At 35.5% G+C, this 19,326-nt stretch overlaps 1 protein-coding gene across 19 annotated transcripts in view; it reads right to left on the minus strand.

Moving 5' to 3' along the window:
• RIMS2 (regulating synaptic membrane exocytosis 2) overlaps positions 1–19,326 on the minus strand; it is a 443,898-nt gene that overhangs the window by 315,013 nt on the left and 109,559 nt on the right. For all 19 annotated transcript variants that reach the window (XM_034066365.1, XM_034065853.1, XM_034066047.1 and 16 more), the window contains one exon: positions 9,683–9,993. In XM_034066365.1, the coding sequence (XP_033922256.1) occupies positions 9,683–9,993 (311 nt within the window). The remainder of the gene's footprint in view (positions 1–9,682; positions 9,994–19,326) is intronic.

The raw sequence follows: 19,326 nt of genomic DNA on the forward strand, positions 1-19,326 counted from the left end.
TAAGAACATAAAATGCTAAAAAAAGAAGCTGGAAAAACATGCACTAATGGTTTCCAGACATCTGTCCTCTATGCCTCAGGATGACATATCCAAGGTGAAAGTTGATTTCCTCAGTGCTTACAGGCAGATCACACTTATATTCCTTATTCTGCAAATTATACTAATTCAGGAGAGGACGTAATTAGCACAAAGGCAAAGGCAGAAATTAAATCCTACAACAGTCCACTGCTGATTACCAACAATGTAAATGTGCTCAGCACAGTAATGATTGCAATAAACACACTCAGATAAAGGGATAACATTCTCTTTGTGAAATACACAGTTATCATCCTCTTTGGATGAAATCCTTTGTACAGACACTTCTTTGGGTGAGCAGGCTGATCACAAAGCTCATTACGCAGAGAAGTTACACTGATCTTGAAGTCCATGGTGGTTATGCATTGTAAAAATCAGCTCTTTTACCTTCAGAAGTTTGGAATTTAATTTTAGGATTATTTTTAGGCACCTGGAAAACATCTTAAGAGATTTATTGCAGTATCTCTATTTTCAGGTGATTGAATTGGACCTTAAAAGGCTGCCAAACTTCTGTTGGATGTCAATATGTCCAGGTGATCTGTGATGGAAACAAAAGCTAATGTATGTGTTAACTAGAAGACAGATCATTCTCCAAATGATAGTAAGATTGAGATTAGCCTTTTAATCCTTTGAAACAGGAGCTAATAGAACAAATACATGCAGTGGGTTGTTTATTAATTTCTGCTGTTCAGTACACTGGATAAAAGTCAGAGCCTTCCATATCTTGGGCATGAGTTCAAAGAGACTAATTTATCTTGCTTTCATGTCATTATAAGATTTATGGTCTCCTGGGTTGCTCCTATCTTCAGTTGATTGGAGTACCAGAAAAATATTTTCTTGATGAACACACACCTCTGGAATTCATTTTCTTTGAGAAGTGTCATGGAGCCTGGGTTTTATAAGGATTAAGGCAGTGTAAATGTTTTACTTTGGAAAGTTTTCCATTTAATACTTAAGGTTTGCCTTAGTGGAGCAAAGGCAGTTCCAGCCATTACGTTAAACGCTTTGGGAGAAGGGGGTTAGGGTTAATTTCATAATTGATTGTTATCCTAACTGTAAGGCTTCATGATATTTGGTGATATACCACAGAATAAATTTCCAAATAAATCTCATTTTCAGGGAGAAAAAAATGCTTCCAAAAGAGATACCCATATGCCACATAGAGCATGAAATTTGAAATGCCTGTCTTGAGGGAAATCTCTTGGTTTAGTTAGCTTCTCTGGGCTTAACTTTGAAAATAACAAACTGCTTTTGTGAATATCTGCAAATGGGACACAAGCATTCTTATAAACACTTATAATTACTTGAAGAAGGAGTGAAGAAATGAAGTAGGTAAGAATAAATGGTCCTGATCTACAACAGTGCATCAGTCATCACTGTACTGTAGTCTAGCACCATCCAAACAAGTTTGTTGAGGAGAAGAAGCTGAGACACTACTAGTGCTGGCCTTAATATCAAAAGCCCCAGAGTTTGTTTTGAGTGATTCTCATCTACAAAATATTCCACCCTTTTCTATTGTTTAAGTGACATATCTTCATCTTCTCCTTCTCACTCTGATTCTCAGGGTCTTTACAATTCATATTTATTCTCTTTTAGGGAAGAATCTCTGATTAAAAAAAAGCCCAACAAAACTGGTGCTTAGCAATTTAAGCATTTTTGCTTTCAACTTTATTCAAGGATCCAATTTCTTGCTGCAAATATTGATAGATATTTTCAAAATGAAAATAAAATCTCCAATCATTGTATTTACTTGAGCTGCAAGACACAGGAAGTACACAAAATACACATTGTTTTTTAAGAAATGCAAACCATTACACTGGATTTCTTTCAAGAATTCCTTTTTGTTCCAATCCCTCTTAATGAATGGTAGAGGAAGATGAATCATTAGCTGCACATTTTAGGAATAAAATCCAATTAGTACCATAAGGAGGTGAAATTGCTGAACTAAAAATGTTGAGTTGTCAATATTTTTATATTCAAGAGGTGAGATTGTTGATCTAACTGTGATTTCTCTTCTAGCTTTAATATTTTTCACAGTTCTAACTGGAGCATGAAGATACAACTAAGGCAGGTCCATTTTTGTCAGCCCAGCACCTCCTGCCAGAGTCAACAAGATTTAAATAAAATTAATCTACCTCTGGGGAAGAAAAAAAAAAAGGTTTGTGCACTGATTTGGAAGTTTGGAATTCAATGTCTCTCTGAAACTTTCCAGTTTATTTGGAATTACAAAGAAAATTAGATGCTTTCTATGTTAATATCATCTGCCTTGATGGCTATTTTCTTGTTATTTTTTTTAAGTGATCCTTAATGAAGTCTATCATTTAAAGTCCAGGAGTTGCACAAAGTCATTACGGAGTAAAACCTCTTGCCGCTAAAATTCTAACGAGGTATTACCATAAGAACCATTGTCCGTGCTGTTTTCTTTTTGGCAAAGAAAACGGGCTTTCTGTAGCGAAGTTCATGGTTTATCCTATTACAAGCTGCATAATAAAAACTTACTTTGGCAGACAAATTACATCCAAGGACCCATCTGAGCATATTGTATGAGCTGAGAAAACACTGGACCAGAAACTGGGAAAACTGTGTTTGGAGAAGCTTAACCTCCTGTTATTCTATGAAGACGATATACTTACTGCAGCCCTTAATAGCCTTTCCAGGAAGACCAGTGCTGCAGAAATGAGCATTTTCTAATGTAATTTTCTGAAAGACCAGACCATGATTACAGTGTACAGTGCTGCAGAGTGCAGAGATGTCAGAACAAGATGCATATACACAACCCAGTGCATACCATACATATGGATTTTAAAAACTCCACTTTAAGAGTCACTGACTTCGGGTCACCTACATTTTCTAAGGAACTTAAAATGACATTGAACTGCACCATTTCACTGGAACAGGTAACTATTTCCTTAAAATGCCCGTGGTTATCTTCTTGGTTAATAAAGAATGCAGCAAGGCCTGGTTTTACTGAAAGGCACAAAATTAAGATCTCTCAAAGCTTGGAAGAGAAGTGTTCGCTTTCTTTACCATGAATCTGAAAGGATACTTATGAATGGTTGCAGAATTGTTGGAAATTGAGGAAGAGAGGTAAGCTAGAGCTTACAAAAGGAAACGAACTGGGTTAGAGAAGAAAATAATTTCTACATTTAAGTAAAGTAATACAATCAATGTACCTTCAAAAACACTTCCAATGTCTAGTCAGAGTTTGGTGAAAACCCACACCAGTGACAAATAGATAATAATACACAAAAGAAAATAAGCTAATAAAATAAATATATCACTAAATAAAGGCATGCCAGAGAGGCCAAAGGGACCAAACAAGGATTTGGCTTGAAGAAGAAGGGGCAAAAACAGAAAACGCATAATCATGCTACAGACAAGGCAGAAAATAAAATTATATTGCATAATAATGTAAACTTAAACTATGATATGGTTATCCTGGTCCTATTACATTCATTTTTACTTATATTTTTTCTTCAGATCTCACTTAATAAAACATATTGACATTTACTAAAATTATTAAATTTGCCATGTAAAACGTAAATAACAATTAAATTGCACTACAGAAGTGACTGCTTTATCATTTGTGACTTCTAGAGGCACAAAGAAAGAGCCAAAGGAAGAATTTCATCAGTAACAGCTATTTATTCTCATTTTTAATTTTAATTCAGTCGATATAGCTGTGGTAACAGGTATGAAAATTAAAGGCATTCATTGAATTGCCTCTTGCAGATTCCAGAACCACTGCGCTGCCAGAAACCACAAACTCAAGTTAGCAGACACCTTTATTAAATATTAGCCATTTCCCTCGGCTGCACTCCATGGTGTAACATATTCACCTTTTTTAACCAATTTTTTAAATGAGAAATTGAAACAAAATCTGTTCTTTATACATTCGAAGAGAGCTTAGCCTCCAGAGCACAGCACAACTAAGGATGACAAACGCATAGTGAGCTTGCATGTTTGTGCAAGGTCAACAAAACAGTACTTTAAGAATATATGTGCAACCAAGAAAGGTACTGGCCTCATTAATTTAAAACAATAAATTAAAAATCCTACTACCCTCCATTTTTTTCTTGTATTGCTTTCTTTCAGGGTCAATTTAGCTAAATGCAAAACTACATTTAATTCCATAAATGTAAGCTGCAGTTAATACTTAGTAAAATATGTTCAATTTTCTGATACAGCTGAGGTCTGTGTTTACATATTTAGATTATTAATGGTCTTTTAGCACAGCTAATGACATAGCTGTTATATACAGAAGCATAACACTGCAATGAAAGGCCAAACTCTGCTTCAAAGATACAGAATATCAACACTAAATATCAAGACTTCCCTGAGCTCGTTCTGCTTAAGTGAGAAGAGTAAAATAGTAAGCGCTATTTTTCAGTAAGCAGTATGCAACAAATGTACATGATTAATAAAAAAAAAAATCAGTAACAGAACAAAATATAAACACCATGTTGCAATGGAGTTATTTTTTATAAGGCACTCTACAATAAATTGTGAAAATGAAATTCCCCAAAACCAAGATAAGATTTGCTCCCTCCATAGAATGCCTGCAGCTGAGTTCAGATTGTCACTTAAAGCTGGAACACAATCTCTTTGTTATGTGTTTAATTAAAACATTCTTTAATGTTTGAAAAGAAACCCAGCAGATTTAGCCTGTTTATTAAAGTAGGTTAGTTCTGCTACAGTTAGGGAAGTTTCCTCTTCTCTCTTCTCCAACAGATTAGCTTTCTCTTCAAAAAGCTCCCAAATTCTACCTGCCATTGGTCAGAGGCCCAATGCTGCTCCATACAGCTAGATAAGGGTTGGCTTTTAAAAAATAAAAAAAAAAGGGGGGGGGGGGGGAGTTAGAAGTTAGAAAATAATCAAGATGCTACAAACCATTGCAACCTACCAATAGCAGGTAGAATCACAGTAAACCTGCTATAGGTAGTCTGGGCTGTTGTTACTGGACAAAGTCAGTACCCTCCAGGACCTTCTTACAAAGACTCTGCATTACAGACAGTACCAAACTCCTTACTCATCCTCATAAATAGGCATAGCTTAATCCTTGTCATAAGTGTCTAATAATTTTATTAAAATTTCTACACTAAAGGATTCCTGACTTTTGTGGACCCAAGGTACTTCTTAATTTAACAATTAAATACCTCATTTTCTCTGGCTCCCTTCCCATAAATTTCTATTGCTTCCCCTGCCCACAGTTATTATTAATTTCCTTTTTATTCTAGATTGAGACAGGAGATAAGCATATCTTTAGTTTCTACCTGAAAACTGGAATAGCCATGATATCCATGTAGAGGACTGACATAACTAAAAGAGGAGTTCTATGAAGAAGAAACTTGTTTGTTCTAAGTTATTACCTCAAGAATCATACAAAACATACACCGAAGTGGAAGACAGACACTACAAGAAACAAAAGCAAAACTACCGAAACTGCTGTTTTCAGATTGACACTGGTTTCACTTTACAGCTCCATGGACTGACTATCAAAGTGGTGAAAAATGCTGGAACAGGAGCAGGAAGATAAAACCTTAGCTGGATGCAGTTCAAATTCCTTTAAACCTTGAAGCTTCAGTTAATATGTTAAAAAACATTGTAGAGCACCTCTAATGCCCAATTTTTGCATCCTGTTCTAGCACCAGAAAAAGTCAGTGACAGCTCTTTGCAGCCATGCATGGAAAAGAATATTTATTCAATTTTAAACTCAACCTGCAAAATACTTGTACAAAGTGTTAGATTTATTCATGAAGTGAAGGAATCTCATTATGCTTTCTCAACAATAGTGGTTTCTTTCTACTGGAATGGTCAACGATGATAAAAAAGACTATTCAGGTTGGTAATTCTTACATAAAGAATTCTAAAACGTTTAGAGATCCTTTTGTCCTTATTGGATACTTCTGAACACAACCAAATCTGCACAAAGTACTGTTCATCTGAGTCCTGGACATTAACTGCATTATTTTAAATAGTCTATATACATTACTTTTAATATTTCTCACTGGTTTTAAAATAGTCAGCAGGTAGAAAAACATAGGTTAAAAGTTAAAACACCTTTATTTTACTTGAGATTGCTTACAACTATGCTTTGTTTCCACAGGTCCAAGTAAAGATTGTACATTTTTTAAGAGACCTGGGTTAAAGATGTATCAACTCAGGTATTCAGAAATAGAAATAATTAAAATCAGAGGCTGCACTACAGTGCTATGTCATACATGTTGCAGAAGAAAATTAGTGATAATCTTGGGAAATGGCCAGTTTCCAGCCTTTCAGAAAGAAATATAATTGTCTTATTCTTTATTTTACATTATCATACTTTAAATTGCAATAAACTACCATCAGCAATGTATCTGAGAGTATCAGCAATACTGAGAGTATCAGTTAATCATAATCCAGTAATTAAAGAATAGACATTTGAAAAAGATATAACATGAAACAGATGGACAGACATTTTCATTTATTCAATTCATGCTACTTTTTGATGTTTCTCAGCTAGTTTATGCCTGCTTTTTCTTCTCTCCTCCTCTTCCCTCTTATTTTGGTCTCTTTTTTCACTCTGTTCACACCCCAACATCCCCAACAGCAGTCCCAAAAGACAGAGCCTACGCCACCAACTCATACTGGCAGGCCTCCCAAGAATGAAAGCAAAGGGACTCTGGGGACCACTTTCATTCTACTGCCATTGGTAATGCGATAAATAAAACCTTTCTATGTGGGAAAACACATATACACATTCCATAAAGAACATGTGCACAAAACCTGCATCTTCAGACCCAAGTAGGCTCAACAGTCTTGCTTGTAGTTCTTAAAATAAAATGTATTCTCCAACCCCACTATAGTGTGTGGAAACCATCATTAAAATCCTCTTTTTTCCTGAGATAGAAAGGATGCTAGAAAATTAAGCCTCCAAATACAACCACTTTTAAATATTTGAGACTTTTTTGGCTATTTCCCTATAATTTTGGACATTTGAATAGCCATGATTTTCTCCTAGAATTAGCTCATATAGATAATTTTCTATAATACCAGAATAGCTCCATTTCTGCATAGAATTAATTTAAGAATAGAAAAAAAAACCTTCCACAATCATCTCCCATAAAACACGCTTCTCTACAGGGTGATTCTTGCAGTTAACATTAAAAAAAACAGAAGAAAAACTTTAGGAAGCCTTTAGGAAATTGCTTAACCACAACTACAAACTTCAAATAGATAAAATGAGTTTTCTTAACTTAGTCAATAATAATAAGCAGTACATGTACAGATTTATAAATTTTAATACTGAAATTATATATAAAATTATGAAACATATTGTATGCATGACTTCAGTACAAAGATAATAATATGTTATCTTCTGCTCTTAACAGTGGTTGAATGTAATAAAATTGTATGCCTTCCCAGTATTACTGCTGAAAATAGCAATGGCACAACGACATATACCGGTCCAAAATTAAGGCCTATCCTCATCCTTGGATTCTGGAATAATCAGAGACACTGGTATTCTCCTCTAAAAACCCACTTGACCAATCAGACATTGATTGGGTACCAAAGAGGAGTCTTTTTCATTATCGGCAGCAACAGAAAATTAATTAATGAGAGAAATGTTAGGGAAGAAAGCTATTCAGAAGACCTAATTTTCAACAGCAAGTGACATATAACATAAATATATTCTAAGCACACTTGTATGTGTTAATTAGTGAACTCTAGTATAAGTATCCAAATAAAACAGGAAGAAGATAACAACTGAGAAAAACAATTTGGTTTTAAATAGTATCTTGACTAGATGTGATCACAATCATCAGAACAGATCTGATTTCAGGCACAAAGTCTACATTCTTCCTGTTGTTAAATATACTTTATACTGTCCATGTTTATTATGTAACTCTACTTTGATTAAGCACATGTTACATATATGAATTATTTGTTTGTGTATACACAAGTATAGTATACACATAGTATACACAAGAAAGTATACACTTTTTCCCTCTCTCTTTCTGCATGTGTACAACGTAAAACCACTTTTAGAGTTGAAATACTGCTGAGAACAGGAAGGAGGCTGGAGTGGGGGTTATCATCCCATTATATATGATACTCTCTCTCCTGCTCCTTATCATCAAATTGAGGTGCCAGTATTTCTGAGACCATGCAGATAACTGAGGAACAATCAGTCACTAAATACAGAACCCATGAGATGAAACCAGAGTAAAGGGCAACAGGCAAAATAAGTTAAACAAAAAGGTTTACATTGATTACATTCAATTTGCCCCCAAATAAGCCCAAATAAAATATGGTGGAATACAAGAGGTGAGGGAAAAGGAAAACAATTTTATTAGCTGTAAAAGATACAGATATCTAACTTGTTTCAAGCTTGCAGAATAAACATGGTAATGAGGTCATAGCTGGGCAGCAGAGGAAGGCTGACAGATTATACTGCTCTAGCTGCCAAATTCTAAGGCAGGTGGAGGTCTCTTGGGAAAGTGATGGTATCATTTCCATGGAAACACATGAGTGAGCTCACTCTCTTCTTTCCCTTTCCACCCTATTTAAAGTTCTATTATGGTCTTCCTTAGAAATTAAATCCATTCAATGAAACAACTTTTACTTTTGTATTCCAGTAAAAGGTTGAGACTTCTGGTGCCTTTTGGTACAATCACATCAAGAAAAGGAAGGTAAGGCTCCAGCCTCTGGCTAAACCAGGTCTTACTATACTAGTGCTGAAACAGCTACAGTTTCAACCAATGCCAAGTAACACTGAGATAAACCAGTGGCAAAAAGCTTCTCATACTAATGACAATAACGGTAAGAAACTGAAAAGCCATAGAATCATAGAATAGTTAGGGCTGGAAAGGACCTTAAGATCATCCAGTTCCAACCCCCCTGCACCTCACACTAAACCATGTCACCCAAGGCTCTGTCCAGCCTGAACTTGAACACCAGGGATGGAGCATTCACAACTTCCTTGGACAACCCATTCCAATGCCCCACCACCCCCATACTAAAGAACTTCTTCCTTATATCCAATCTAAACTTCACCTGTTTAAGTTCAAACCTGTTACCACTTGTCCTATTACTACAGCCCCTAATGAAGAGTCCCTCCCCAGCATCTTTGTAGGCCACCTAGAAGCCGTGAAAAGACTCAGGTCATCACACAAAGATTTCAAAGTATCACACAAAGTATCTGCAATACTTCAATACTGAAACTACTACCAGATGTTTTAATCCTTCCATTAACCTGCTTTTTGAGCCCTGTTTCGAATTACTAAAATTCTGCTATAAAGCTAGTAGCCATTAAAAAAACATATGGTAACACTCTGTACAGTGCAATGACTATGATTCAACAAAACTGCAAGCACTTGGACAAGCTCTGTCACACTGCAATTGCCATTTTCCATGTTGTTTTTTAATAACAAGGAATAAGGAACACACGTTGTTCATGACCACCTGAATACAGTAAAAGACCCCTCAGCTGCTGCTTCTTAAGCTTGTTTCAAAAAGCCCAGGAAGTTACAGGTTACAATATAAAAATAAGAGAAAATTTTAAAAGATAACGTTTTTGAATAAATTCAGTGGATCATATCAGTATAAGCATTAAATACTTTCTTACCTCTCTGACGTTGTGTCACTTGTTACTTGATGCTTTACCCCTGAACCATTCTTAATTGAGTCTTGTCTTGTGAGCCCTTGAGATCTGTTTTTGTCCAAAACTTGTGTGGATATGTCACCTGGTGGTCCTTGGTACTGTGAATGCTCCTGCAGCTTTGCTTTTTTCTCTTGAGGTGCTTCCTCATTCCGCTGACCTCTATTACCTTCTTGGTCAGGCTGCTGTGGTGCGTTTGATCCACTATTATAGAACCAGGCTCCTGATTTTGTGAGGATTTCTTGTTGTTTTCGGCACAAGTTACATACCCACATCACCTGTTCAGACATATTTAAATAGAAAAATCTGTTAGTTTGTAAACACTATATACAAAATTTCATACAGTGACTAATTGTTGCCATTTCCACAGGTAAAAATATTACTATTTTAATTCTTTCTGTTAAAATTACAATAGTTAGCCACAGCCTAACAAAATATGCCTGTAGAACCTTGGAGGAATTGCTTTAGAAAAAAATACAAACACAAAAATACTTTCATTCTACCTTTGCTTAATCATTTATAATACAAGAGAAAGCAACAGACAGCAGCAGTGCAAATGAAAAGGATCTCTATATTGACATTCAAATAGCAGGAAATGTAATTAAAAATTAAGATCTGAAAATTAAATATATAGGTTGGGACTGAAAGGATGATAGGAAAAACAAATAAAAAAAATCAATCATTAAACATTTAATCTGTTCTCTTACTAAGTCAGAAGAAGGAACTTTGGAATAAATTCTTTACTTTTGCAAACAAGTAATTATATAATTCTCCAAGATGCTCTGCTGATTTACTTCAGAAGTGGTCTGTACCTTGTATTTACATGAATAAGCTCACTTCAAGAAATGACTTGATTTTCAAAGCTATTGTAAACTAAAACCATTTTATAAGTAAAGTAATAGGATATATAAGATGGTGAGTCTCTCTACTTCATAGGCAAGACTTAGCTTTCACTGTATACTTACTGAATTATGAAAATTATTACAGCTTCCCAGTTGTGAGATCCTGCGCATAGTAATGAGTTTTTTAATATTCTAAAATGTATTTTCTTGCAAAGCTTTTTCATCCCATCACCTTAGTCACATGGCAGTGCAGGAAACTGCAAACGCCAATTATCTGTAAGCTAATTTCACATTCAGTTCTTCTGTTATATGAGAATAAATCAGGATGTAATCAATCAAATACAACAGACCAACTACTAATACAATGGCACTTTCAAACTGGTTATTGCATTAAAATTTGGACTGTAGATAGCACCAATTCACTGCAAGTTTAGTTCTTCACTCCTTATTTTTCATTTTTATTTAGTCTTAACTCAGCTCTTCTGTTCTTTACAAATTTTTGGTTTAGTTCTCAGACAAAATCGTATTATTTGTAATACCTGTTCCTTGAATGTCTACACTCGGCCTTCAATCTAGTTATCATGCCTCCAGTTCTAACCCTACATCTACCTGCCTCTTTAGATTTGAAAGGTTTGAAAATCTTTCAAGGATTTACAGTATAGGACTTCCAAATGCTTACATTAATGCTCTGCATTATTCTTTTAAATGTAGCTTGCTCAATGGTTGAGTCACATGGAAAATGTAGTTTCTATCTCCACAATACATCTATCTCAGTCCACCAGAAAAGATTTCAGAAGTTGCAATCTGTATCTTACTTTTATTCTCCAGACAGTTACAGAAAACCTGAGTCATGCTGTCCAGTCAATTCTCACCATAAACACTCTGATGAAAGCTTCATATAGAAGGCTATTTGGATGCAACGTTCATACACACATGAAACATACTGACTGCCTCATTCACAGACTGCCAGGCTGGGGCAGAAAAAGGAGGTATCACTTGTCCATTTAATGATGGCAATATGCCCCATCCTGGTAAAGCTCCTTCTTAACTTTTCATAGTGCTGACACTCCATCTATGTGAACTCATGTCTGCTTATTTCAACAAGACAGAACAAACTGTCTAAGCACTGAGGGTAAAAAAGAGACACTCCATGAACAGCAGCTTGTTGTCTGAAGTAGGTTAGATGTCCTGAGAACAAAGACCAATACCGTGTATGCTTCAGGCCTGGCCATCATTCAAACAGAAATTTAAGAGTAGGTCTGTTTTGCCTTTACTAAGTTAGAGAGTACAAGAAAGATCCAAACTGAAATTTCAGCAGCAAAGACAGAAGTACTTTTATTCCCTTTAATTGATAGCAATTAAAAGCCTTCAGTATTTCTGCTTGGTTTGTACACATCTGAAAGACATTCTAAACTTTCCAGATATTTGCCAGTGCAATGAAAGGGCCAGATCTGAAACAATCATTTAAGTATACAAATACATAATAATCTGAATAACTACAAGATAAAATCTCCCAAAGCTTTCATGTGCTAGCTTTGCTTCTATTAGTAGGTGTTTAAATGTCACAAAAAAATAGATACCACAGTCTAAACACTTGAGCAACTATGTCATTGGCTGGCAGCCACATTTTTTCCAAGGACAGTGCACTCCAGGATGACCAGTATTATTCTCTTGTACCCAGCAGAATGAGAGGTCCTTCTGAATGAATATGATTTAATATCTCCTCCTCTAAAATTAGAGTCAGGAAGAGTACTCCTGATCTAACTTGACTCCTGACCATTTTTTTAAGAGAAAAAATCACGGTATTTCATGTCAAAGAAAATTCTAGTGTGAAAAATTCATAAATTGATATATTTTTCAGGGTTTTTTCTGCCTGTCTAAGACTATTCCATAATACTAATAGGTAAGACTTCTGAGAAAGCCTTATTTCCAATGTGCTTTCAACATTTCAACTTGAATAGTGTTGATCCAAGCAACTATACTTCTAGTTTCAAATAATCACATACAATGAGCAGAATGTGAGACACTGTGACAGACACATAAAGTTTACATGCTTTCAGTGATCACCAAGAAATTTGAGTCCCCAGTTAATCAGGGCTAAGTGACTTCTCTATCTTACCATAACATAGAAGCATTCTTGCAATTTAAAAAATACTGGTAATTTACAGTGCAGACCTCTCAATTAAATGAGACATGCATGTAAGATAGTATTATAAGAGCACAGATGGGAAGGTGGCATATTATTGGACAGGATTTCTCCTTCTGCCCCCAGGTGTCTGCAACAGACTGTTGAGCAGCTCACATATATGCAGAGCAGCTCTGTCCTTCCAGTCAAGTCCCTGCCAGGACACAGCACTTCATGGGACTGTGACAGCAACAGTAAAGTAAAACAAAAAGTAAACAAAGCAACAAAAAGTAAAGGGGAGGTTACACAAGTGGATTGCATGTTTAATACATGCATTTTGACATATCTGCAAAGAACAAGCACAGAAGTTTCCCTTGCAAAGTGGTACTTAAAAAGGGCTAACCCCTTCCATCAGAAATCTGCACTCTGAAATAGACCCAGTACCCACTACACCCATTTTCAAATCTCCTAACCACTGCTCTGAAGAGTTCAACGGTTTGAACACATTTTGTACATGAACATCAGTGTTGCAATTTGTGGGCATCCATTCCTCTCAATATGGGAACACTAGTTATGTGGAAAGAAAAATATGAACAAAAATTGCTCTTCAACATCTCTAACTGTTATTTAAGTACGAGTTTAGAACCTAAAGTGCTAGTAGCTCTGTACCTAGGAATGCATTTCAGTACAAAAGGCTGAAACACCACCCAGTGCCTAGAATAAGAATTGCTGATGTTCTTTTCAAATAAATGTCTCCAGTTAAGTGTGAAAATAACCACAGAAACTATAGCTAGTCTAACTCTTCATAATAACTTCTTAATTTTATTTGGTTTAATAAGAAAAAAATCTTTTTTATATACAACACTGAAATGAAGTATTCCAAATTTGGATTAAACAGATTTACCTCAAACCTTCCACTTGCTTTCCATTCACAAAGATTAATTTCATACACAAAACAAACGAATTCTAACTCATTTGGAATTTCTTCACCATTTTTCACAAGGTTATTCGTAATATGCTTTCACTTCTGCTAACACTGCCCAAAAGCTCACATAATATTACTGTCACAAAATATTAACACTTGTTATTACACAGGCCCACAAAAATTCTGCAAAACCTTCAAAAATCAGATACTTCACATCTACACATCAGGCATAATTAAGGCACAAAAAAAATCACTCCTATATATTGTCCTATAAAGAATTACAAATTTGCCTATTAAACTCTTCAAAACACATTTCACATGTCATCTTAAATTCAGTAAGATGGGAAAGATATTTGTAAATTAATTACATCTGCATACAGTTTCAAGCAAAAACTATTTAATTTTAGTGTGAGGTGTTCCTGCCCATGGCAGGGGGGTTGGAACTAGATGATCTTGAGGTCCTTTCCAACCCTAACTATTCTATGATTCTATATATGGCAATCATTTTAATATTTTCAGATAAATTATCTGAAAGGACAGCCATCTTACAAAACACCAATCACTTTTCCCCTAATTAGGGATGGCTTAACAGGAACTTCTAAGAACAAAATGGAAATGTTACTTTATTTAGGTATAGATTAAAAGGCACAGTGTATTCGATTACGTATCAGCCTGAGTTTGATAGTTTACACACTGCAATCTGAAAAATAATTACATCAAATACTCTTCAGCCTTCAGAACATTACTCTGAATTACTGGGGGGCAGAGGTGCAAAACCATACTGAATGTCTTCCAAAGAACAGTAAAGTTTAGTATTATGGATTTACCAAATCTCTCAGAGTACACCTGCTTAGCAGAACCACCCAATATATTAGCATTATCTTAACTGTTATGCTTGCTTGTGAGTGTTCTTTAGAAAATTTCAGTTGGTTTAAATATATAGGGTTTGGGTTTTTTTCCTTGTATTTTATAAGGTACAAATCCTTAAACATAATACAAGGTAACAAGAACACAGCATCAAAAGGAAGGAAGAGAAAAATCAAAGAGTAAGAAAACTCTTTGCTTGGGTCCAGCATCAAGGTAACTAACCATGTTTAGTAACAGACTACAGTTAGCCCCTTTTTTTTCAACCTGTCTCTGACGTAAAGCAACTTCATTATATCATGGAGCAGTGCAATGTTTGACCCCACCCTGTATCAAGGAAGTTTTTTAAGGAAGAAATACTTTATCTGTTCATTAGTTACTATGTTGATTTAGAATAGACACTGCTGAGTCAGCATGGGCACTCAGAATCATGAGTCAGCTGTACAGTCATCACAGTTATTGCTATATAGCAAATCTATGCATCATAAAATTGTAGGTCAGGGAGGTTCAGACTGGGCATAAGGAAGCGTATCTTTAGCAACAGAGTGGTCAAACACTGGAACAGGCTTCCTAGAGGGGTGGCCAATGCCTTGTCAGTGTTTAAGGCCTGTAACAACATGCATTAACTTTTGGCCAGCACTGAATTGTTTAGGGAGTTGGACTAAATAATTGCTGTAGATCCCTCCTAACTGAAATATTAGACTCCTATCACTATTCTATTCTTATTCCCATTCCCACTGCCATTTCCCATTCCATTCTATTCTGATACTTCAATGTAGCAAACAAAGGTTATATCTCAGTATTTATCTGTTAAACTCTACCTTATTCATTCAACTGTAGCTGTGGGACCCTTCACCCTTTTTGCCATACCATTTCCTTGTGTGAAATTAATTCATTTAGTCGATGAAGTATATGACAGGAGCCAAGACAATCTCTGAACTTGTGATTGTTGTAAGAGTTGATAAAGATTACATACTTTTTTAATATTTTGCTATGCCACTAGTCTGTGCTATGGTATTGACTTTCACTTTCACAAAAGTAATAAAGTTATAATCAGTGTGACCAAATGCCAAAATTGCTATAATGTTTATTAGCCCTATATCCTCATGACACACAACTACCCATCTCCCAAAATTGTATTAAGTACCACAAGGATTTCCAATACCAGTATATTGTATAAAAAGAAGCAGTTTATGTGAAGAATTACTGATATTCTTCAAGATCTGTAAAGCCACTTACTTGGTTTTTTTATTATGGCACAGACACAACACAGGGCCATGAAGGCTCATTAAATGAGTGGATTGGATTTTGGCATGACACAAATTTACCTTAAGTGAACAGACCCTACAACACAGTCTCATGAAGCTTTTCTTTAACCTTAGAAACTCACATAAGTATGAAATATATTGAGAATGTACAGTTAACCAAGCTACAGCTAAACTGAAGTTGCAGATTTTAGGAAAGCAAGAGAAGTGAGTATACACTTGCTGTCATTTTTCTCAGTAAGTTTAAACTCACTAAAAAAGCATACTGGAGAGAAATTCCCATTGCCTGCTGATTCAGGCAACTGCTTTTGTTTTAACTTTATAAAGTTCCATTTTAAAATTAAATAGAAATAATAAGGCCAAATTCTGTCAAAATATTTTTCCAAGTCCTACAGCTACAGTGGAAAGAATACCTTTTAATTTCCAGCTCTAATTTATTCCAAGCTAGTTTATTGCTTTTATTCTTTTACCAGTGTTGTCATTCACTTTAAATAGCTGCTTTCTTTCCCCAGTGTTTGCTGCCTGATGTTTTCGGAGAGACCAATCACATACCCTCTCTGCTTCCATTTTTCAAGACCAAAAAATTTTGTTTTTTCAGGCCATGCCCATACTAGCAAGAAATAGCCATGTCATGGTAGGTGTTGGGCCATGATTGCCCACTAATTCTTATGCTTCGTGGCACAGTTAGGCATTTGCTAACCACCATCTCCCAGTCAATGCCAGCACACAGTACAGGAGAACAGTATGGAGCAAGAACTGCTCCTAATAAGCTGCTTGGACACAGCTATCCTGCTATGGAAAGCAGAATTCAGGGTTGTTGAACAGTACTGAACCACACAGGAGTCCCTGGCACATAGTTCAGAGTAGAAATCCTTATTCATTCTTAAATTCCTGATTTTACACTTAGTGCTACTTAATCTCACTTATTTTTACTACTGGAGTTCATAAGGTTATCTGGTTCTTTATTATATAGTATCCAAGTACCCAACATTGTGTCACCGGTGTATTTAATTATGGTAGTCTTGTTCTCTATGCCAGGGCCACTAATGAAAATATTAAAGATCCTCCCCAGTACTAATACTCAAGGAACTCAGCTAGGAAGTTGCTTTCCCCTCTATATTATTATTCAATTAATCCTCATATTATCAGTTTAACCAGTCATTTCTAGGTGGCCTTGTATCATTTAATCTTCTGCAAAGAAGTTACAGTTAATTGTTACATTCTAATCCCTAGACATTTCTGCACACAAATTATTTCCTTGAATTCCTCAGTTCAACTGGTTTTGTCTATTTGTTCCTTTAATTACTGAAAAAAGAGACTGTTAGAGCAACTTTGCTCATGGATTAAAAAACTTTGATGGAGGAAAAGCAGTTTAATTTTTGGTAGAAAAATACAGACGGTCAGTGATGGCTAGAGTAAGGTAATACAAATACACATTAGAATTACTCATTTTCAACAGTTTATAGCAAACTGATTGAGAAATCCAGAATGTCTGAAAATATTAAGTTTTATTTAAGAAACGTTTATTTAAGCATATTCTTATTTTCTTAAATATCTTACAATTAATTCAGGCAATAATAAATACTCTGTTCCACCAGATTTGGCACGCAAGAGGATCATCCAAATGACTGTTCCAAATTGTTTTATTTCACAAAGATTTTTACGCTCAAAGGCACTGGTAAAAATATTCAAATATCTTACAGTGATTTGATTCTGAGATTTTATTGCCTGAAAGTCTCAATTAGATGTTATTTATGCCAATTTGTGTTCAAAGTTCTGTACTAATGTCACAGCTTCATTAAGGAACCAGCTAATAAAAATAACAAATTATCTACAGCACAGAGGTGCTAGGCATGTTCATTAGTTAATGCTTGCAAACTGTTTGAAAATGAGTGGCACTAAAGTGTTCACAGGTTATTTAGTTCTACAAGACACGATATCAACATCTAAAAGGCACCAAAAAGAGAGAAAACATGACAGGACCACAATAGGCCTGGGGTTTGTATGCAGATGGTATTAAAAAATGATGGCATTAAATTGAATGCCATCTGAAGCAAATAGAACTACACCACTTCCATCATTTGTGTCACCATTCATTACTGAAATTGAGAAAAATGAAAGATCCGACTGTAATGAAATGTAACAGAATGGTAATAGAAAAACTGATATAGCTGTCAAGCAGTTACTGCTGTACTGAATCCCGCATAAACATTTTTCAACTTAACATAAAATTGATGCCTAAACTTTCAGTGCAAGCTGCAAAGCTCAGACAAAAATAAGACACACATAACCACAGAATCATATAATATCTTGAGTTGGAAGGGACCCATAAGAATTATTGAATTCAACTCCCTACTCCTTTCAGGACTATATAAAATTAAGCCATATGGCTAAGAGCATCATCTAGATGCTCTTGAACTCTGACAGGTTTGGTGCATAACCACATCCCTGGGAAGTTCCAGCGACCAATGACCTCTCTTGGTAAAGAACATTTTTCTAATGTCCAATCTGAACTTCCACTGACACAGCTTCACTCCATTTCCTCATTTTCCATCACTGGTTACCTGAGAGGAAATCAGCACCTCCCCCTTGAGGAAGCTGTAGACTGCAATGAAGCCACCCTTCAGCCTTCTCTTCTCTAAGCTAAACAAATCAAATGACCTCAGCTGCTTTTGCCCTGCGGAGCTTTCGTTATCTTGGTCTCCTTCCTCTGGACACACTCCAATAGTTTGGTGTCTTTCATATACTGAAACACACAAAACCGCACACAGTACACAAAGTGAGGCCACACAAAAGCAGAGTAGGACACTCACCCCTCTCAACCAGCTGCTCTATCGAAGCTGGAAACCTACATGGAGATGCATGCTGCAACTGCATGAGATACAGCCACAGTTAACCCTGACAGAACAGCAATAAAATCTAAAAGAATATTTTATATTTATGTTGGTATTACCAGTTTCATAATTTTCAAAACAGAAAAGGAGAGTAAGTGCAGAAAAACAACAGACTTATAATAGAGCCAGATATATATTACTTACAAATGCCTAATAAATAAGAGAATAACCGTATTTTACAAAAGGAAGAAGGAAGTTTTGTGCAATGAAACAAAGTTATGAGGGTTTTTTTTATTTCAGTGTCAAATAGTCCCCTTTCTTAAGAAACACACCTGGTTAATTGCCTATATTTCTACTTCACATATATATTGACACTCTATACTTCCATAATTATTTCTTCCTTTAAAATATCTACAAATTCCACATATACAAAATCCTTCTGCTAATTCACTATCCTGCTGAGGTATTTAGGGGAAGGATAATTCCTCTTAACTGTTACTGTAAATTAACGGGCTTTCAGAGTGTTATTAGTAAGATTACTGCTTTCCCTAAAACAAGTGCTACTTCACATTTCACTCAGATAATTATATCTACAGCTTAATGGCCACTTTCTGCTTCATTGTTCGTTTGCATCCTTCCCTCTTGCAGGGAAAGAGATAGAAGTTGGTAAAATATTTCACGTACAAGTTATGTGTATACACTATGTGTATGAAGCACAAGAATACAGTCTCATACCTTAAGTCCTTCATGAACTTC

The sequence above is a fragment of the Melopsittacus undulatus genome, chromosome 1, assembly GCF_012275295.1.
Source record: "Melopsittacus undulatus isolate bMelUnd1 chromosome 1, bMelUnd1.mat.Z, whole genome shotgun sequence".
Lineage (NCBI taxonomy): Eukaryota > Metazoa > Chordata > Aves > Psittaciformes > Psittaculidae > Melopsittacus > Melopsittacus undulatus.